We start from the raw sequence: 23467 nt of genomic DNA, 5'->3' as shown, positions 1-23467 counted from the left end.
TTTGCAATGCTAAAACACGAAGCAAGTTTTGCAGAAAACCCCACTAAGTGGCCTGACATCAATGCAACAAGATAATAAGAAATGAATTAAAATACATTTTGGTAAAAGTTAAATGTGTTTCCAGAGATTTGATCCCTCTGCTTCCCAAATGGCTGAGCATGTCTGAATAGCAGGGCTGGATTGAGTCACAAGCTTTTGAATAAAAGCTTTACAAAAATTACTAAAAACTCCTTAAATGTTAGCTTCTCCCTGCTCCCTTAACTGACATATCAAGGAGCATCCAGTGTCCGTTGTCCCAGTAACCTCTTTGAAGACAGGTAATTGTTTCTTCATCACTTGTGGGATAAAGGCAGTGCTGTTTTTTTTGGAAGAATTTGCAGAAATAAACTGAGGCCAAGAAACACTGTGTCTCCTAAGCACGTGACTTTCCCTGAGTGGGTGGCTGTTCAGGTATCCGTTCCAAACTCCACCCTCCTCCTTCCCTCCCTTCAGGCATGCACATACCTGTGTGTGCATACACATATACACACACATACACACATACACACCACACACACACACCACACACACACACATACACATACACATACATACACCACACACACATACACATACATACACATGCACACACCACACACACATACACCACACACATATACACATACATACGCATGCGCACACACACCACACACACATATACCACATATACACATACACATACCCACCACACACACACATACACACACACCACACACACGTATACATACACATGCCACACACACATATACATACACACACACATACACACCACACACATACACATGCACCACACACATATGCACCACACACACACACGTACACATATGCACCATACATATACACACACATACATACATACACCACACACACACATACACCACACACACACACACACACCACATACACACACATCCCTGGTGTATTACCCTTTGCATCTACAGTGGATCCTTTTCCTTGATAAGTTTTGATTCATAACTTTTTAAAATTTCATTTCCAAGGCCACCTGATTGAATAACTACTGCTGAGAAGCCCCTAGGAAGACACAAAGAGGCTTCTCAGGGTCCACAGGAATGGTGGTGAGGAAGGAAAGACTCCCTTGCCTTTGCTCAGAACCCACAGTTTAAATCAAGAGTATCAGCTCTCCACATACTGGTTCCTACCTGGCCTTTCTTAAGCACCTTTTCCAGGCTGGAGGAGAGAGACAATGGAAGAGCAGAGATGGGTTGGGAGCAATTTGGAGTATACCTGGGGTACATAGGCCTAGGGTGCAAGCCTGATTCCCAGTACCAATATCTGGGCAGCTCAGGTGTTACGAACTCTTGCATGAAGACGTCCTCTCCAGCCCCACAAAAACTGACTAAGGAGTGAACGCATGAGGGGTTGCTTGGGATTTCACAGGTGAGCTGGCCCACACTCGCTACAACTGGAGCACTCAGTTGAGTTGTCCTCTGCTTCCCCAGAAGAACTTTGAGATGATAACAGTGTTATCATAAGCATCCTACCTTTTTAGATACCTCCAAATTGTTGCTTCCTAGGACTGGTCTCTAAAATAATTTTCAAATAGTTAGGACAGAGAGGCCAATTGATAGGATTGTTATTGTTAACCTGGTAATCTAGGTACAGGTGGTTGCTTAAATCAGGCAAGCCAGTACCTCCATTTCTGCAGTGGCTCTTGGCTAGGTCATTATTGTTTACCAACCATTTCCAGAGGGAATGAAAAATTAACTAATAAAGAGCTATAGGACCTGCTCTCACTGACTGCCAATGAAGGCTTCTAACATCCTCCCTTGCCTTTCAGACTGTTTTCAAGTCCCATAAATATAAACATGTGGCTCTTCCACTGCATCTGTAGATAATAACTTCAGGGGGCTTCCTGTTTACATGGCAATACCCATTTCCCAGCCAAATAAACTCTGTGACAGAGACCTGAGGTGTTTATTGGGCCAGTCCTGGCTGGGATTGAGTTAACAGGAAACACCCACTCTTGCAGAAATGCCTGATGATTAAATATTTGGGGGATAGAGGACACCAGGGGTCAAAAACACTGCAGAAATTGCTTTCTTCTTCCGCCTGTCGTTTCAGTGAGAAACAGGCCATGATAAATCTGGCCAACCAATCCAGGCTTAACAAAGACCCACAGCTGGGCTGTTCACTGGCTGCACAGCCCATGTTGCAGAGAGGAGTGAAGAAGTGCAGACGAAAAAGCCAACAGCAGCCCTCACAATACATCCAAATCTTGGGGTGCCGTCAGGTGAAGGGATGGAAAAGGTTGATGTATAGCAATCACTGGGAAGTCCCTCAGCCTCTGCCTGGCTACTCTAATTTAATAAACAATGTATTCTCACATCAGTTCTGTCAATAAAGCCTCTAGCTCAGTGGTTCTCAATCGGTGGTGATCTTGCCACCCAGGGAACATTTGGCAACATCTAGAGACATTTTTGATTGTCATAACTAGGGAGGTGCTACTAACATTTAGTGGGTAGAGGCTAGGAATACTGCTAAACATCCTACAATGCACGGGACAGCATCCCTGACACACACACAAAAAGAATTATCCAGTCTGAAATGTCAATAGTGCCAAGATCTAGCCTAATGCCTTTTCATAAACCAAGAAACTGAGACACAGAGGAGTAAAGGGATTTGCCCTAGACCATCCTGCTGGAGAAAACTGGAGACAGAAAGAAAGCCACTGTGACCACTTCCCTTGTGAATGCCCTTTAAAGTCACACAGATGTTTAATTTTTTTTTTTTTAAATAAATAAATCTACATCCTCAGAGTTGCAGACAAGTTCCCTGGCTTAAGCTCACCCAAATGCTTTCAGGACATTTCCTATTCTTGCAATTTAACTATTTCCAAGATTTCTTAGAAAATAGTGCCAAAGGGTTAAGAATGAGCAGATCTTCAAGGTCTCTAACTCTCCCTATGATGTGGGTCAGCTTGGCCACTGGCTGACCTTCTCTGCACCATGATTTCCTGGGTCCTTATTTTAGAATTGTGGTGAGCCCAAGCATTCAGAAAGCACAGGACACAGAGAAAGCAACTTTTCTACCCTAGGCCTTCAACCTTATCACAAGTGGGGGAACTTACCAAAAATAAACAATGGCCAAGGGGGGAAAAAATCTCCAAACTATAGTTATGTTCACTAGGAGAATTCTTCTGAGGCTATAGCCCGCCAGGCCAAGGTCCATTTTTACTCATCCTTGGGCTTTGGGTGACTTTATTTTTAAGAACCCAAAAGAGATGTGGAAAAGAAAACAGACTAGCCTACGTCTGGGCTGCCTGAGATCTTCTGCTGAGAGCCAGAGGTTCACTTGCGGGGCCATGTTCATGTTCCCAGAGATTAGAATCATGAAGCCATCAAGACTGCATCTATACCCCTGATAGGTCCCACAGTTGGAATAAATGGCCTTACTCAAGGTGAGCACTCCTTCCTTCAGACACAAGCTGGTAAGGAAGTGAGTCCACTGCTAGATTCTTTGCCCACCCCTCTCTAGGAACAGGACAAAACAAGATTTTGTTTTACCAAGATTTTTTTTCTTCTCCCCAGTAATATAGCATCTCTTCTCTTAACAAGCCCTGGCAAGTGCCCAGGTGTAAGCAGGAGTAGACATCAGACTAGGGAGAAACCGTGAACAAGAAAAGACCCAAGGTACACACATAACAAAACCAAAAAAGCCATTTTATTGAAAATTAAATTCAAACTTCAAATTAATATTACAATCATGAGAAAAATGCCAAATAATTCAATTTACAGTTGCAACATACAATACAAATAGTCCCTTTGAAGTTAAGAGTAAACTCATCCACAATCATGACCTGTGGCACAAAGCAGAATTTTTACAATATGTGCATGGAAAGCAATTCTTGGGCAATAGCAATTGGAAAAATAAAAAGGAAAGCTTGTATTTACACAAAATGCTACAAATATTTTTGTTCCACAGAAACCTAAGAATGGTAAAGCATATCCAAAAGAAATGGAATTTTATTCAGAATACCTAAGAAATTATTGTAAGTTATGGTTTTGGATGATATATTTCAAAGTACTGCATTAAAAAGCAAACAGTTATTTGTAAACATGAAGTAAACAAACATCTAAAAAATTCTCACACAGAAAATATTTTTAAAATGCATTCGTTTTCTAAAAACAACAAATTCAAGGTTTGGAAGAATTGTCTTTTATTATTGTTCTTTCAAATACCATAGGTATAATGGTTACTTTTGCTAATGCTTCGTGTTTCCATGTATTAACCTGGAGTCTGGGCAAGTCCCTTTCCTTGGAATGGAGGGAATCCTTAAAGCCGTACACACATCTCCTACCTTCTGAATTTATCACAGATGGTCCCTAATGGTGTGGACTTCTCTGCTCATTTTGAAAGGGCCCTGGCAGGGGAGAGGCGGTGAGACCATCTAAAGAGCAAATGATAGTTAATCTGTTAAGTTTCTCAGTTCCAGGCTGAATGTTATTCCACTAATCTAAAACCAAAGCTGTGGTACCTGTTCTGGAACTCTGACATGGGTTAAAATTTGTGAGACAACTGAAATGGATAAAAATGTGGCTGCGCTGATCACACTATACATTCCAGCAATGTCTGTGCTACACAGAGAAGCACGCTATTTTAATTCCCAGGCCCTAGCACATGGTTCCACAGTAGTAGTAAGACTTTGCTTGGGTCTTGAAATCACAAATCAAACACATGACCCAGTGCAAATTAAGGGTTCAGTGAAAAAAAAAAAAAAAAAAAAAAAAAAAAGAAGAAAAACAAAATTTTAATCCCTAGACCGAAAAAGGGCAGAATTTGTTCTAAGAAATGTGAATTACCCCCATCGGGGTGGTTGGAGTGAGGGTGGAGGGAAGAAGTGCTTGAATTTTTCCCAAGGAAAAAAAGCTTCTAAAGTGTTTCTGGGTTGCTGCCTGCAGCCACTATAGTAACATTTCAACACAAAAGCGTCCCTAAAGTCACTCGGTATGTGTACTGTAAACTTAAAAAAGCCCTTTTAACATTACAAAATAATGTACAAATATAGTACCTTTTTAATTAAATAGGATGCAGCTGGCACTGGCGGTAACATTTTTATGTCAATTAATTAAAATTGAAATGTGTAACCAGACACTGGCTTTTTTAAGTGCTGCTGAAACAAACACATATTTTACACTTACAAATAAATGGACAGTGGTGTGCTTCAAGCTACCACACACAAACAATAAATAGTATCAATTACTACTTCCATCTTACTTAAGTAATAGAAAAGTGGCTTATTTATCTAAGCATACTTGGTATACAGCCTTTAGAAGGCAAAGTGTTTTGTTTTCCCATCCATTTTTATTAGAAGGAGTCAGGATGAATTCGAAGGGAGACTCCCAGGCAGGAAGCACAGGTCCAGCTGCCCCACACGCTGTCCTGCAAAGGTGGGTCCTAAAAAGGTGGGTTTGAGAAGGACCAGAGAACAAGGGGGCCATTAGGGGTTGAAGGCAAATCTCTGCTAAATTCTGCTTGGGTGGGTGGAGGATTCCAATGAAGGGACCCTGACTTTTCAGGGAGGACAGCAGGGATTGGCCTGGTGGTGTCATTAGATGATCCTTGTTTGGATTAAGGATTTGCACTTGGTCAATTAAAAAATGTGGCAGTGGTCAAAGTGCATGCCACAGAAGGGCTCTAGCTCAAATTCATACACAGTAATAGACACCAAACTCCACACACCCTTGCCCTCCGTGGCCCTCCACTGTAAGAAATACAAATGTCAAAGGCTGTCTGTAGGTCCCCACGGGCCATATGTCCTCTCAGCTCAGCTACCTGCTGGAACCTGGCTGCCTCTTCAGAGGACCTACTCCCAAAAGACAGTGATGTCATTCTGCTCCTCTAAATGCAAATTCTGTGGAAAGTTGCCAGTGGGGCCTTGGGTAAGGCAGATTGGGGTTCCCCTGATGTGCTGTTTGGTAAGGCTGGTTAGTTAAGAGTCCCTGGTGCAATTTTGCTCTCCTGTACTAGGTGTCTCATAATTGATCTTCTATCCACATGTGTGGCTTTAAGCTGACTATGTCTTTGCTATGAAGCCTGGCGATTTAGAGTTTTGCTTAACTATGAAATCACAGAACATTTTTCTGTAGTTCAATGATTTACTTGTGCTTGTCTTTTTAATATGACAAGAGTCATAATTACCCCAAAGAAACTAGAAAACCACATCACTCCAGCATTTCATGCTGATAAAGGGCTAAAGGTTGTTTTTTAAATCCCTAATTATTGCTTTAAAAGGCAAAGCTGTGTTAGAGGCATTCAAAGATCTGAAAGAACTAAACATAACATTTCCTTCATACATCACAAAAACAATCTATATCTAAAATGTTTGGAGATGGAAGTATTTTTTAAAATCACATTGTGCCTGGATGAACTGAAATTGCTTAGCAATATTTCAGATATGGCTCTAGACCACTGAAGAAATTTGTTATTTAATAAAGAGCACTTTTAGAGACCGAAGTCAACATATCAATACACTAAGAAATGTTTCAAGGGTCCAAATGTCATTAAATAATTATAAATATATCTTTAAAGTTATATGACCATTCACGTTAGCAAGTTACCTCAGATTTTACACATATTCATAATTTAAAAAAAAGAAAACAAATAACACATAGCCAAACGCAAACACTATCTATACCAGTATGGCTATAATAATGTATTGCCATTTTCAGTTTTGCATAAAAGGAAAAGGCAGGTTTTAGGGATGGGATTTATTTTTGGTTCAGTGGGGAAAGGGGAGGAGGAGTGTTAAAAAAAAAAAAAGTAAAATAAAATAATCTATCCTGATCAGTTACTTTTGAAGTCACTTTCTTAGAGCACGGAAAAGAAAAACGAACCCAACAGTTCAGATGAGGACCTGCAGCATGTCTGAAAGCAGAAATTGGAAGAGTTATTCTGAATGATGGTACTGTGATGGAAGCGTCCATTCTACCTCATGTCCCTTTAGTGCACCTCAACTGGTTTTGTAAGCTGTCTGCGGAGGGCACTGGTCCATACACAGCTGCCACCGTGAGGGTGTGAGGTTTCAGAGCACAGAGAGGAAGAGGCTTTGCTCTTCTCCCTCCTGAACCTGGAGTCCACCTCTCTGAATTGGCATATGAACAGGTTATTGATGATAACAGACCAAACGACAAAAACAAAAATACCTTTTCCCTTCTTTGTTCCTTTGTAAAAGTACATCTTAAATAGTAAACAATCTGAAGCTCAATTGCAATTGTCTCTCTTGAGCCTTCTGCTTCTCAATATCTACCCTCTTATGGCTGCAAGATCATGACTGAGTGAATGAAAAATCTTCTAAAAAATAGGCACTTTGTAGATAGCTAATCGATATACATATATATGCACTCTCTCTATATATGTATATATTGATACGTGTGGGATGTGGCCCCCAGATACCACTGGGCCACTGCTGAGGAATTTCAATATGGTCGCCAAACAGATTCATCCATTCTGCCACTAGAATTCAAAACAGTTGGGGAACTGCTGTGGCTTCCATCAGCGTCAACACCATCATTCTGGTTAGGCAAATTTGGATTTAATAGCGTGCTGCCATTCGAGGTGGTGGTGCATGGCGGAAGCATTCTGGAAGGAGACCGGTCTCCCCCCGGCACCATGGGAAACTGATAGGATCCTGACGAAGTGCCATAGTAGAGATATGGAGTGCTGCTGGTCTGGAAGGGTCCACTCTGGCTTTGGGAAGAGCCGGGGTAGGGTGGTGGCAGGTAGGTGTGGTAGTGAGTGGTGGCGGACATACCGAGGGACATGCCTGAGGTGACTGGCGGGGTGTAAGTAAAGGTGGCTGGATAGTGCATTCGTGGGTTGGAGAAGCGGCTCTCAGTGAGGGATGAAATGCTTGGGAACTGCCTGGGGTCTGAAAAAGGGCCCAGTTCTGAAGCACCTAAAAATTATAACAGAAGATGGAGGGAAAAATCTGTAAATATCAATTAAAATAATGATAGAATTGTTACAAGAAAAAAAAAAAGAAAACTTTAGCTTTCCCAAAAAGGAACAGCAAGTCACAAACAGACCTTCAAATGCACCAGTCACTTTACAGTCTTTTTTCCCCCACTTTGTAGTCTTAACAGCATTGATCCTTAAGTTTTTCACCCCAGAGAATCCCAGAGGGCTTTAAAAACCCACATGTGTGCCAGGTCAATGTGTAAACCAACCCAACACTCTGATCACGTAGGTTCACTCACCAGACTTTAAGACCAAATCCTCATGGATTTTTTTTCTCTTTTTGTTTCTCGTTGCACTTTAGATATTTGAAGTGAAATTTTTACTGTCAGACAAGTTTATTTTCCTCAACTCAATATAAAGAAATTCCAAAATAATGTCTTATTGTTATTTACTCTTGGCAGGCTCCTTCATCATGAAGGAACATCAAAAAGAGAGCCTATCATGTTCCTATCATTTCCTTTAACGCCTTAAAATAATTTAAAATCTTGTCAGAAGTCTCATCTTAGCAACAGTGAAATCAAACCAGAAACTCATAACTTCTCTGGGGGTGGACACGGAGGGTCATAAGCTACTAGATCAGTCGGTTTTGAAAGTGGGAGTTAGGAGGCACAAGGGGGCATGGTACCTTAGGAATCACTGCATTTCAAGTCTTGATGGGAGACTTGTGACCTGATTTAGGCCAGGTGCTGACAGCAGCGGTTGCGAGAGGCTCGCTGCCTAGGGGAGATTAAGAGGAGGGCACTCCCCACCCGTCTCCCAGGCCCCAGCACCACACCCTACAGAACCAGCTTCAAGTCAACTTGAAGCAGTAACCTAAAGGCAAAGATGGTTTTCCCCTAAAGCGTGAAGCCCTTTCCCGTCTAAAGCTAATGGTAGGCCTCCTTAATAGATGTTTCTGGTGCCGAACTTATGAAACCACCGTTACATACCATTTCATGTGGAAATCAGTTTTCTGAAATGCTACAATCTTGTAGTTGTGATCTTTAAAGACTGGGTTTATTATTATTTTTCTAGAATTGACAGAATTGTAACAAGCCCTTTTCTAATACCAGTGCTCTTGTTAAAATATTGATCCCTTCTAAAATATTTTGATTATTTGGATCTCATATATTTGTTTTCCCTACAGCTTTTAGCTATAAAGGAAAGCACTAAACAATTCTTGAGGACTTTAATGAATGGGTATTTCTTCACCTCATTTTTATTCAGACCTTGTTCTCAGATATTACAATGTTTATTAAGGGAATAATCCGAACACTTTTCTTTAAAGGTGCTGACTGAAGGTTGTTAATTTTTGTTAAAATGCACACTGCTTATAATCTTCATAAAATGCAAGGGTTAAGTGCCATCATGTGCATTTGTAATATAAAGTGACTCTTTAAAAGCAACATATAGTTAACAAAATTTACAAATCGGACAGTAACAACCAGACAGCCCAGCCCAGCCCAGCCCTGCCCAGCCCAGCAATTGTTAAAAGTCTCACCTGCCTGGCTCTTCTTACTGAGAGTGGAAGGCCAGAGGCAGAAGTCAGAGGTGGCAGTGTCATCATCTGTAAAATGAGGGGGATGAGCTCTAAGTTCCCTTCCAGCTCTAATGTTCTATGACCATGAATTCCAAGAGAGAAGGAGAAGCAACAGCCTTAGGGGAGGGGTAGACAGAGAGGTTCCCATCCCTCATTAGTATTTTCCCAGAATCCGCAGGCCCATAAGCAGAGGGTAAAAGCTAGGGAGCAGCTTCTAAGGCCAGAAGCAAACACTTTCAAGATGAAGAACCAAAACTGACATAGCCCAGGCAGTCACTCTCTGCTTTTTATAAATTCTTCCATCCTCAACTAGCCTCTACCTATTCCTCCCCAAAACGAAATTCTGACAAGCTTAAGTTTAAAAATGTGGAAGCAGTGATTACGACAGAATCAGAAATGGGAGCAGATGCGCCACAACATCTCCCCCGCCCAGTGCTTGTGCCCTGCCTGGTATAATACAGAGGCCAAATGGAGGCCACAGCTGTTCCTCAGGCAGCCTCTGCATTGCAGGGCATCCAGGTGTCCTTGAGCTGGCAGAACTAATAGCGATGGGCAGGTCACTTCTGTATGCATTAAGTTCAATAGTTAGATCATATAAGAAAAACCAGAACAATGTGAACAGTGTGCATCAGAAAGAAGTCGCACTTAAAACCCCAACGTGTGCCCCCTGCAGAAGCATGGAGTTCACACAGACAGACATGTTAATGTAAAAACTGCTTCTCAGGTGTATTTGTACTTAAAACACACTGTAGTAATAATTACAATTCCATATGGTTTCACTTATTTTGATGCAGAAACCTCATTAAAACTCTTTATGTGGGGCCCTGGCAGTAAACTCCAATATGGTTTTGAATTTACTCCTCCCTCCTCCTTCCTCTCAATTTTACCTGATACATTTTGCTGATGTTGTTATTGCCCATCACATGCCAGGATCACTGTACCTTTTTGGTTTATAGATGCTAGCTAACACAAATTGACATTTGTTTTTCAATTAATGAGCTCTGGTTATGGTTTATAGAAAACAATGCAACAAATTTCCGCTAGGTTTACAGTATTTTAACCAATCACTTCTAGGCATTTGAGTCTTAATGTCTTGAGAATGGACTCTTTCTTGACAAAGAGCGCGAATGTTGACTTGAAAGGGATTATAGGATGATTTTTCAACTTATAAACAATAGAATTTTCTGGAATTTGTTTAGTCATTTTATGTTACCAAGAAATGTTCCTGAAACATATTGCAACATGTTCTGTAGGAAGAAATAGTAGCAATTTGCTCTAGTACGACATGAGATCCCTTATAAAATAAATAATCACAATAGGGTGGTGGCAGAAATATTAAACTTAAAAGAAAGACTATAAACTCCTTCCTAATCTTCAATTTTTAAAATAATAATTGTTACAGAAGCAAATAATATCATTAAATTTTCTTTCATTGAATAAGGTTGTATCTTTGCTTCTAATCTCTGTTTTGTACATGAACTCAGGTTTTCTTTTAGAACCCCTTCTTGGGCTCTTTTGACATTGTATCCTAAACTAGTCATATCTTGTGTCACCAACCACATTGTACCCGCAAACTTACAAACACAGAACTGGATATTACATCAACTAAAGTAAGCAAAATGTAAATTTGACTTATTAAGAGTCCACATTATGAAAGCCTAGAGTTCTAAAGGTAGTGCAACCCCAATCTGATTTTATAAATATAAAACCAAAGCTCAGCCACTCCCCCAGTGATACGCCTGGTACCCTCAGAGCTCCCAAGAGCCCATTTAAAACTCCTGACTACAACTCACTGGATAGATAAAGGTGGTTTGGAGACCTTTTTAAAATAGCAAGGAACAACTTGCACAGATCCATTCTTTTTGCTGTTATCCATGTTATCTCCTCCATATACAAAGTACATTCGGCTATTAGGCTTTGCTGAACAGTGGAGAAGTTGAGAGTGCTATAGCCAACACTAGATCACTTGGTGCTAAGAGTTTTAAAATGGTATGTGCCTACATCTCGGGGTTCCTGGGGGACTGCCAGGAGTTACTAGAAGCCCAAGATAATCATTGTGCATTTTCCCAATGGGCTGGTTTTACTCAACTTGGGGAAAATAATACACTATACAATAAAGATGAATATGATGTGGAAGAGAATGCAACATTTATGTGAATTTTTAGTCAAAGTCAAATAAAAAATGACCTCAACAAAAATTTTGCACTTGTACAGCTTTAGGCTATGCTCCCAGATCCCCTAAGCTACTCAAATATTCCATTATGTTGGTTGAGGAACTCTGATGGAAAAGTCTAAACTCCTAATTTACTGCTTAGGTAATGCAAATCTAACCCCTGTTTGACAAATAGGAAGGGTGATATCTAGAGAAAGGAAGCCATTTACTCAGTATCACAAAATCACAGCCACAGCTAGACAGACCTCTTTGACTTCTAACAAAGGATATGCGATCTTAGTTACCCTTAAGGAATCTGGTTAACATGATCACAGATCTATCTACACACACACACACACACACACACACACACACACACACCCCTCTGCTATCTTAGAGGTTGGTTTGCCTAAATGAAAAATACTTAAAATATCTCAAAATACTTAAATTGACTCTTCTGCTGCCTAAGTGCTGCCCCAGTGAGAGTTCCTATCTTTGGGATATTATTAACAACTCTTTCAGGCCTTGTTGATCTAATCTGCTAAATAATGGGCAATTAGTTTAGTTGCTCAGGGCAACATGTGAATGAGACCAAGGTCAAGGGTATGATCCCCTTAGGACCTGCTGGCTTCCTACAGATGCATTTCATTCCAAAACTGCTGTCTACACCCCTAGCCAAAGCCAAACAGCTTGCAAACAAATGTAGCTGTCATAAAGAGAGCTGCAAGAACTTTGCTCATTAAAATAGTAACGGCAGTGGCGGCAGCAATTTTTCACAACCTAATATACACAGGGAAGAATATATTAATAAAATTTCCATGAAGTACAAATGAAAATAAAATCACTAATAAAAGTAAAAACATCTTGCCCCTCCTCCCAAGGTCTATGAAGGAAAAGGAAATAGCCTCTCTTTACCCAACTAGGTTTCTTGGTCTTCAAGTGGAAAGTGTATGAAACCAAGATAAGGGGGAATCAAAGAGAATGTCTGATCTCTAATTTTCAGGGCCTGCAATCCTCCACGTGACATCTTTCACACACTGCTTTCCAATGCTGCTTATCCTGCGTCACATTTGGCTCACACTGAGAGTAGCTGTGGAGGGTAGAGATGTGTCTGATACTTTTTTCCTCCCCTTCAGAACTTCGTAACAGTCACACCTATGTTTGACATTTGTAGGCCTTTACCAAGGCCTTTACTTTAACATACATTTTCTCATTGACTAGGCCCCCAATAAATAATGGTTGGTTGATGGAAAATGGGTAAGGTGATCTCTAGAACAAAAAGAAATTGGAATTTGGGCAAAATAACATACTAGGTACTTGCCATTGGGGCTGTCAGCTGGGAAACCCCATGCCCCATGTCCTCTTGGCCTCTGTGCAGTACATTCACACATCCCCGTGGAGCAGGCAGGTTGGGGCAGAAAAAAAGGAAGCGGAGCCTTGAATCCAGACTGAACATATGTTGGCATATTCAGAGTCCTCTGCCCACTTTATGTGAGGGCATAAAGGTACAGAATGAAAAGCCATCATACTTCTCAGCAATGAGGTGTTAACTTCAAAGCTTCATTGGGGCCTTTTAAATGGTAGCAGTTATTGCTTCAACAAATCTCAAATAAATCCCAAGAACATTTTATTAAGCCCCTCTCAGAGTTCTTTCTATTGGAACATGTAATACACAAGACCTACGTGGAGCTGCTCTCCCCTGGTAACCAAGGAGGAGAATCTTCTCCCCTTTTTAAATGTTTTGGCTGCCCCCTTACCAACAGCTCTATTATTTAATTTCCTATTTTACTACTGTTCCAATAGCATTTATTTTCTGTATCACTCTTTTGCGCCCTTACTCACTCTCTTACTGAATTATTAGCTGTTTCTTAGTCTGTTTTCTCCAACTATAAAGTCAGCTTTGGATGGCAAAGAATATGTTTTCCTCTCATAGCCCTCTCAGAACCTAGTACATTGTAAGAGGTTAAAATGAAAAAAAAAAAAATGTGGGTGCAAGGTTGGATGGATGAATGAATACATAAATTAGTCTAAGGATTGGGAACTCTGTACAATAACTCTGTACAGTTTTAACACAAAAGAAAAAGATATGAAAAGCATTGAGCAAGGCTGACATCAAACCTAAAATGTAATTCGAATACATTCCATACTTATAAAACCCTGTAAAACTCTCCTTAAAGAGCATTCAAAGCTATTCCCAAGCATTATTGCATCACTTGACCTCACATCGCAGACAGGAGCCCCCAAAACAGCAGTTGACACTAGTAAACGGATGCCTCTGGTTTGTTACCACTGTTATTTCCTCTTCACTCCCAGCACCTGTCCTGCCTCCCAGCCAGTATCTGGGTGTGGATCCACACTAGGGAGCCCTAGGGAGACTAGACGAAGGGGAACGAGGGCCAGGTCAGAAACGCATGGCCTGCTGTTAAGTAAGCATACTCGTCCTTCCTCATGATCCTGGGTTAATTGCTGCCACTAAGATCATAATCTTAGAGTGAGTAGTTTAAAGGAACAGAGAGTGAAACTAGCATCTTGTTTGAATTTTTAGACTAGTATGCAGAAGCAGAAGTTAGAGTCATCAAGAATCATAGATGAGTTCCATAGATGAGTTTTATAGACACGGAAGCCTGCAGGCATGGTAGATCTGAGCGGTAACACGAGACTCCGACACAATTCTCCGTCCCAGCTCCAGCATTCTATTCTACCTCTGCAACCTGACAAAGCATGCAGGGTGCAGAGGAAAACATAGAGGGTCTGCCTTGAGCTTCTTGAAATCTGCATTCTATGAAAACACACATGAAAGGGAAATTTTTCCACTTACTGCCTTTTTAAGTCACACAGGCAGTAGGGCCTTAAAACAAGAGTGTATTACCCCTTACTCAAGCATAGGCCAGCCACCTTTCAAAAGGCATATCTGAGCAATTCTGTAATAAAGGAGTGAAAAGGAAGGAGGCTATGTGCATATTCAGAGTCCTCTGCCCTATTTCAAAGTCATATCCCACTGCTCCTCAGCATGGCCCCTCTTCCTGGTGGAGTGATATATACTCAGGACACTCAAGGGAGCTTTGCCCATGCTCTCCACAGCACCCATGACTTTCTCCCTTCTCTCTGTCAGACCAAGGTGAGCAAGCACTGTCTTCAAATCTCACCACTACACAAGGATTTCCTGGGCATACATATTCTTACCATAATATTTCATTTATCAAACAACCCTTGGATATTTATGTAGAGAAATCTTACTGCTGCACACATTCCTAAGTATTATCATTGGTTTTAGATAAGAATTTTCATTTTCCAACTAAAGAGGAAGCAAATTAAGAGTAAGAACGACATATTCTTCTTCCAGATCCCAGCTAATACACAGTATGGTGCTGAGAAGACAGATGCTTCAAAAAATTTTGCTAAGCAGATGAATTACTACCAAAGTCTCAAGCAGGTAAACATGACAGAGGTAGAAATGCTATATAAACATTATCCAAAGGTCAAATGTAGACTATATGCAAAATATTACTTTGCATTTTCCACACTGAGGTTCTAAGGGACCAATTTTCTAAATTTCCCGGAATTTCTCCCCTCACACTAAAAAATGATCAACTATCCATCACTAACTTAGTTTTACTTTTCATTTCATTAGATGATAATTAGGAAAATGTACCATATATGGAAGACATGCAATGGATCATCCTGATGGAGAAGAAAGCAGCAAAATGAGATTGTGAAATCATTTTAAGATAATGAAATGACCAGCAAACTCCATTCTTTTGCAAAAGAGAGGGAAAGTGCCTCAACTATCCAGTCTAAATATTTGTTTTCTGTGTTGTAATGAATTGTACTTTTCCACTGCATGCTCAGAAATTCTGAAAGAACTAGCTGATCCTAAGGCTAAGAAAGTATGTTATGCTGAAGGAAAAAGAGAGAGAGGAAAAAAAAAAAACCTGGCAATTTTCAAAAAATTCAGCCATTCCCTAAACCCACCCAAATTTTGAGAATATTGTTGGAAGAATATATTTCCTTTTGTAAAAGGAAAGGGGGCAGGCAGTAGAAGTGTGAGTGAGTGTGTATGCATACAGGGAGGGAGAGCAAGGGAAGGAAGGAGCCAAAGATGGAGGGGGAGAGAAAAGGGAGGAAAAACGAGAGAGATCTTCCTGCTAGGCCTTGATTAAGAACTTTTTAAATCCTAGGAAGGGTGGATAGTCTTTGAAACCAGATCCGCTGCAGGAAGGAGGCCAGCACCCAGGACACCGTGTCTTTCAGAAGGGGCCACCCACGGTGCCGTGGCAGTCATATGACTGCCCTGTCACATCCTGAAGCCATTTCCAGCCCATGCACACGTCTGTGCTCCCATTTAGAGAGGATGGGATATATTGGGAACACATATGGAAACACTTTCAGAGAATCAGTTTCCATGAAATTCATAATGAGCCAAGCGGCTTCAGATGTGGTTGCGTTCCTCCGATTAGCCAGCAAAAAAAAAAAAAAAAAAGGAAAAAAGGAGGAAAAAAAAGGGACAAATCCACCCTTTCAGACTTTATTTCAGTTTCAGAAAAATTAAAAACCACTAATGACTTATGGCTACCAAAACATGGAGCCACAATTAGGAGAGAAGGAACTAGGAAAAACGAGGGAGAGAGGTTTAAAAGTGATAGCCTTTCCCTTCTAAAAATAACAGTTTCAATATCGGTAATCTTACCTTAAATCAGAGAGAGGCTTTCCTGCGATGGTATCTGCCTAGAGTGGCATAATTAATTTTCTGACATCTTGGCAGGAGGTTGTGCGCATGTGCAAATGAGGGGGTGGGAGGTGGCGGGGAGATGGCGAGCGAGGCAGAGGCTGCAAGACCAACCCTTATTTGATAACATATGTGGTCAATTAAGATTATTTTAAAAATTGCAAACTAAATGATAAATTGTTCCTAAGTAAATCTTTCAAAAAAGCCAGAATTCAGACAGGACAGCCTGGTATTTTCCTGTAGCCTGCGCTAGTGGTAACTTGGGCTATATTAAAAGCAGAAATTTATGAACTGGTTGAGATGTTATATATTAGACACCAAAACCTAACTGATAGGAAGGCATGAAATACAAGAAGTGGACAAATGGAGAAGGGTTTTTAAAGAGGGACATTTAACTGATATTAGTAAGTTAAAACATTATTTTTGTATTAAAACAAAAACATACATATTCTAAAATAAAATTCACATACATTCTCAGATAAAACAAGAGACATGAAAACATTTTCCTTAGGAGACTTGGGGTTGTTTTGGGTTATGCCAGAAGATCGGGGAGAGCAGGGGTAGTGAAGGAGCCCTTCAGTTTCCTCTGCCCTTTGAGGCGCTCCCGTGGAAAAGTCTGCGCAGCGTTTCTTTCAGGCTTGGTAGCAAGCCTGAAGCCCTGGTGCAGGAATGTTCTGACTTGAAGCTGCTTGATGATGGGCTGGGAACTAGAACCGCCTATTGCTTAATAGACGAGTTAGTCGCTTAGTTCCCTAACCATATGAGTCCTATAAGTGATGGAACAGCCACAGCATCCCATTGTGTTAGCAAAAATTGACTAAAAGAGTGGCTAACCAAGCAACTGGGATTCCACGGCTCAGATCTGCAGAAGTACTCGATGGAAGCACTCCCACTGCCATTTTGTCATTAAATCCTCTGTGAGGTAGCAAAGTCACTGGCTGTACTTTATGAATGGCAAACTTAAACTCAAAAAAAAGTGATTTCATCGAAGTTACAGATCAGTACATGGTGGCCCACAACCCGGCCCCAGACTTGTGGGGGCTTTGCTGCCACTGTCTCCCCTAGGGTGCAGGGATTTGGGGTCATTTTCATGTAAATTCTAGCAGCCTGGCCATGGCTACCAGGAAGGCAATGATGAAAAGCGTTCTGACCAATTATCACTGACAGCCCTGGGGATGGAGGTGGAATGGGAGGCAGATGCATTCACTTATTTGCCATGCTTGACCCAGCCCCAGAATTCTGATATTGTCTTTACCACTGGCATTCTGAATGATATGAAGCAAATCACGTTTTATATTCCTTAGTCTCATTGCATGAGACACTTGTAAGCAGGAACTGGTAACAGTACACAGCAAATAGCCAACATTTCCATCCTAAAAGGGCATGCCTCCCTACCCGTACTATTTGAACTAGTAGAGTCAGAGAAGAAGGAAACCAAAAAGACTGGGTCTCCAAGTTAGAAAATACATAAATTGAAGATCAAAATCCTGAAATTCGCGATCAACCCCACACACCTAACTGCAGGTCCAGTCAAACTCTTCTGGAAAAAAAAAAAAAAAAAAAAAAAACAAAATAAAAAAACCATAACTGAGAAGAGAGATGCTGGTTGAGGTAGGAAAAGACTATGAAATGAATAATCACCATAAAGTCCACTGTTTTCAGATAGAGTTTGAAGAGTTCTAGTCGGACTCTGCTTCTTAAAGTAGGACTCGAGCTGCTCCTTTAAATCTAAAACCTACCCAATCTAAGACTACACCTGTAACCGAGACTAGCACTGGTCCAGGAGAGACGCCAGGGAAAAGGAAGAGTCCACTGCAGGCAGCGGCTGCTTTCAAGTCCGAATCACACAAAACCTGACAAGCTGGGGCACTATTTTTTCAAAGCCAATTTCCCAAAATAGATCTCAAAAGGCTTGGTGCCCAGGTGTGGTCCAACAGCCCTGAGGCCATCCTGGGCCTTAGAGCACGTGGCTCAAATTGCCTGATGCCCCTAGACCTAGGACTTGAACCAGATTACTAAGTGCTGTTCAATCTCTATAACTCAACTCCAAAAGATATAGCTACCCCAGGCCTAACGCAATCCATATTAATCTCGGATCAAAGCCACAGGCTTCAGCCTCAAACTGTATGGTGCGAGGACCTATGCTTATTTTTGCCCTTTCTCCCTCTACAGTCAGATGCAGCCACTTACCTGTGCCCCAGTGGAGGCCTGGGCTGACCATGCCCTGGGAGCGGTTCCTACCCCAGGAGGAAATACATAAGGGGCTTCTGGGTTGTGACAGACGCTGGCTTTATATTCGAGGTTCACTTTGTGTGTTGCATCTTCTGCTTGGGTGGTTTATCTGGCTTCCTGAATCTTTATCTTGTTTGACTTTCTGGTTCCTTGGGATTTCCTTGTTCATGTCTGCCTACGTGTTCTGTGACTTCACGTCAGGTTTTTTCGCTCAGGTGTGTGTGTGTTTCTAGACTCTGTGTTAAGTGCACACAAACATTTGCAAGAGCAACAATCTTGTCCCAACTTATCTTTCCAGTCTTGTGTCTCATTTTCCTTCTCATGAACTCTACAATCCAGACATACCGGACCCTCTTCCATCTTCTGTGCTACCCTGCCTTTTCCCACCTTCCTGCCTGGGTTTACATTAGCCCCTTGGCCCTTAGTATCCCCCTAGCCCCCTACCCTATCTCAACTCCTTAAAATTCTAAACAGCCTTTAAAATCGACCTCACAGTCCCCAATTGCTGTGAAGCTTCTTCACATATTCTTGCTTTAGCCCACAGTAACCTCCCCTTTCTCTCTGCAGGCAATTAGTTCTTCATTTGTATCTTTCTTATAAGTTTGCTGGGAGAGCAACAATTGCATGGTCACCTCTACTAGCCTTTTTTTTTTTTTTTTAATTTAACTTTTAAGTTCAAGGGTACATGTGCAGGTTTGTTACACAGATAAACTTGTGACTCGGGAGTTTGTCATACAGATTATTTCATCGTCCAGGTATTAAGCCTAGTACTCGTTAGTTATTTATCCTGATCCTCTCCATCCTCCCAGCCTCCACCATCCATATGTGTCCATGTGTTCTCAACATTCAAGCTCCCACGTATAAGTGAGAATATGCAGCAGTATTTGGTTTTCTGTTCCTGCATGAGTTTGCTAAGGATAATGGCCTCCAGCTCCATCTGTCTTCCTGCAAAGGACATGATCTCGTTCTTTTTTACAGCTGCATTCAACTAGCCTTTAAAAAATGGGAATGCTGTCCTATTTATCTTTAAACACACCATCGCCTTTCTCAGAGTTACATACAAAAAGTATTTAAATGTGTGTCTAAGGGAAAAATGATGGCAATAAGCAGACTTGACCTAAATCTGCTAACTGCCTTTCCTACTTACTCTACCTGTGTGTACCTGAAAGGGTTCAGGTTAGTTGTGGAGCCACAGCTCCGCCCTGACTACCAGTTAGTTCTGCAGCGAGTCTCTTGCTCTCCTCTGTTCCCTGGCTTGCCCCCTTTACCCTGTGAACAAACACTGTTTCTGATGTTTTCAGTCCCAGCAAATCATCAGGTCCCACATCAACCTACCTCTCAAAACTCATCATGAAATGATAAGCTAACATCTCAGATTTTGCTTTTTAAGTTTTCACTGTTTTTACATACTTTTGGTTTTACCTTCACCAAGAGCCTGAGAGGTAAGCAGGATAGGCACCGATTGATAAGGAAGCTTCATCAGAGAAAGAAGGCACCGTCTGGAGGACACAGCTCATTAGTGCAGGGCTGAAATGAATGCATTGGGTTTCCAATTTGTGTCCTTTTTTTCCCCCAGTAGAGGTGCCTCATTAGCATCTACTACTTTTCATCCAAAGTCTTGACAGGAGGGCTGGGCGTGGTGGCTCAGGCATGTAATCCCAGCACTTTGGGAGGCCAACGCAGGCAGATCACTTCAGATCAGGAGTTTGAGACCAGCCTGCCCAATATGGTGAAACCCCATCTCTACTACTAAAAATACAAAAATTAGCCAGGCGTGGTGGCGTGCACCTGTAGTCCCAGCTAATCGGGAGGCTGAGGCATGAGAATCGCTTGAACCCGGGAGGTGGAGGCTGCAGTGAGCCGAGACTGAACCACTACACTCCAGCCTGGATGACAGAGTGAGACTCTGTCTCAAAACAAAACAAAAAAAAAGGATGGTATTTCTTTAAAAACAGGGCATATTTCAATTGATACTTTTAAAGCGATGACTGGTATGCCTTCTCGCATTGGATGTTTATATCCAGTGACATCAGGAACTAAACTACTACCTTTTATTTAACTGAAAAACTGACTTTGCAAAGAATTTCTTTCTCTTTGTTGCTAGGAATTAGCCTAAAACGATGTACAAGAGTCTTCCTGCTATCCTGAGACAATGCTCCTTATGTAACTTCCGAATCCAAATGCAGTGTTGTAGTAACTCGTTCCTCTGACAGTCGCAGCGTTTTTCCACTCAAGCCCTGCACACAGAATTAACTCAAAACTTCTGCAAGAAAAACGTCCCTTTTAGAGTTTGATTTGGCATCAGTTTCAAAGAGCTGTTTGTATATTTTAGAATATGTAGAATTTTCCTTTGATTGAAAACTCTCTTTTAACAATGGACAAGAGATGATTTCTCTTCTAAGTGATTTAAACAAAAACAAACACATCTTAGTTACATAGAGCCTTGTTCTCAAAGTGGTCTTTCTGAAAGAAATCAAACCCTACAGATTGTTAAGCATTTGGCAAAAGCCTTCAAATAGCCAAAGCCAAATAGCGAAATTTTCCTTGTTGTAGGAGATAAACAAATACTAGAGCAAATTTTTTAAAAAATAGAACCTCCTTTCACTTTCTACTCTACTCGATAACATTCCCCTCTCAACACACACACACACACACACACACACACCCCTTCAGAAGGGTTTCATCTTCAATGTTTATTCCTGGTGCTATAGTAATAAACTCGCCACAAATGGACATTTTCAACATCTGTTTGTGGCTGTTCCCAGACGTCTTGTATTTCTTTGGGACATGAAGCCCTCTGTCTCCCAAGTGTAAACAGACACACCTAATTATGTATTAAGGTGTCTGAGAGGAGCTACTTGTTTTGATGACCGTAAAAAAAAAAAAAAAAGAAGAAGAAGAAGAAGAAGAGCCCGGTCTGCTTAGCTCGCTGTGGGATGTGGGATAAACACACAGTAGTCCAGTAGTAGCTCCTCAAACAGTGGAAGTTCTCTGCCTGCCAAGGACAAAATCCAAGTCCTATTTTTCTCAGCCTGAGAATCATGTCCACTGAGTCCACTCCAGATGTGGACCAAAACAGTCAATGACTGGGCAGGAGAGACAGTGCTGCCACAGATGCAGGGCCACATCTATTTACTCTTTTCATAAGGACTTAATTTTCGGGTGAAAAGAGGAAAGGTGCAGAGGAGGAAGAGGTCATTGGGGGTTCATTGTTTTTCTTCTTCTTCAGGTCACAATGGCCATGGATAGCAATTTTAATACAACGTCAGTAGCCTATGAGAAATGTAGCAGGAGAAAATAATTCTAGAGTGTTGAACTAGCAACTGGAGATGTGGGTTCTGGTCACAGTGCTGTCCTTGCCTCGCAGGGTGATCATGGTGGAGTCCCTTTCCCTCCCCGACCCACACATTCTTCTTCAGTAAAATGAGGGGCGGGGACGAAATCATCTCTGTGGGTTTCCCGGCTCTAAAATTCTGATCCTGCTACATATTGGACAAGTCTGAGAATTCCAAAAATAGCTTCAAAAATTCTACTAGAAATACTGTTCCTGTAAAGAATGGTCCCCATTCATTAAAAAGCAGTACTAGTTTTCAAAACAAGGTAATAAATCTATACATTCAATGTGAAAAAAAAAAAAATCCAGGTTTTCTAGGTACAAAATGTCAATTCAAAAATTTAGGATCTTTTCTAAAAATTAAAAAAAATGTAATTGTTAACAACCGTTCCCAACACAGGCCAAAAGAAAATGGGAACACTACTAGCTTTTTAAGAAAGTCTTTCATCCTTAAATTTAGCAGTAAAGGAAGTTAAAACCAACACTTCAGGCTCACATATTCGATGGGAGATATCATGTGAGTTATTTTTCTTTTTCTCTTCTAGATTATTTAAGCAAACTCTTTGATCTGAATTATCTCAAGTCAAAATAAATGATTTTTTGTATCAACCTTTCCAGCTCTCGCAGGGTAGAATATATTGCGCATAATTTAAGTAGCTTTAAATTTCCTTGCCCCACATATAAAAGCATATATTTTGAGGCCTTTTTTTTTTTTTTTTAGACGGAATCGCACTCTGTTGCCAGACTGGAGTGCAATGGCACCATCTTGGCTTACCACAACCTCTGTCTCCTGGGTTCAAGCAATTCTCCTGCCTCAGCCTCCCGAGTAGCTGGGACTGCAGGTGCGTACCACCACGCCTGACTAATTTTTGTATTTTTATTAGAGGCGCAGTTTCACCATGTTGGCCAGGATGGTCTCGATCTCTCGACCTCGTGATCTGCCTGCCTTGGCCTCCCAAAGTGCTGGGATTACAGGCATGAGCCACTGTACCCAGCCTCTTTTGAGGTTTTAAGATTTCATTAATGTGTACATTTTAAATTTCTAGAATAAAATTTATGTTTTTACAAAATTGGGAGGTAGATTTTTCTGCTATTATTTCTGGTTAGGGATTTGGTCCACTTTACTTTATTTTGGGTTCTCTGATCTACATCAAACCATGAATTTTGGCTACTTAGTAAGGATTAATGGTGTTATCCAGGTGTGGGCTGGAAAGACTAGTGATACAAATACTCCTCTTAGGATGATATCCAACAGGCCTTTGTAGCAAAGTCTGATTCTGATATGGAGACTCCTACAGCAGTGCAGAGTAGGGAAAAGCACATTATGTGGAGCTAAAAGACCTGGAATTGAGTTTTCACTCTCCATCCCTTTCAATTGATGACCCTGAACAAATCTCTGAATGTCTCTGAGCCCCAATTTCCTACTGGCAAACTACTGAGTGTAATAGTATTGATACTCCAATGCATTGTGACGATTAAATGAAATAA

General features: G+C 41.2%; 1 protein-coding gene across 3 annotated transcripts in view; it reads right to left on the bottom strand.

Annotated features, from left to right (window-relative positions):
• Nucleotides 1–3698: 3698 nt before the first annotated feature.
• The window catches only part of RUNX2 (RUNX family transcription factor 2), a 128188-nt gene continuing 108419 nt past the window's right edge, over nt 3699–23467 (bottom strand). For 2 of the 3 annotated variants that reach the window (XM_030928951.1, XM_030928953.1), the window contains 2 exons: nt 9497–9562; nt 3699–7954 (listed from right to left, as the gene is read on the bottom strand). In XM_030928951.1, the coding sequence (XP_030784811.1) occupies nt 7476–7954; nt 9497–9562 (545 nt within the window). In that variant the 3' untranslated portion in view covers nt 3699–7475. The remainder of the gene's footprint in view (nt 7955–9496; nt 9563–23467) is intronic. The other variant, XM_030928952.1, reaches the window with a different exon arrangement.

Source organism: Rhinopithecus roxellana, chromosome 4, assembly GCF_007565055.1.
Source record: "Rhinopithecus roxellana isolate Shanxi Qingling chromosome 4, ASM756505v1, whole genome shotgun sequence".
NCBI classification, from domain to species: Eukaryota; Metazoa; Chordata; class Mammalia; order Primates; family Cercopithecidae; genus Rhinopithecus; species Rhinopithecus roxellana.
The sequence above is the reverse complement of the archived record's forward strand: the minus strand, read 5'-3'. Positions and strand labels throughout refer to the sequence as shown.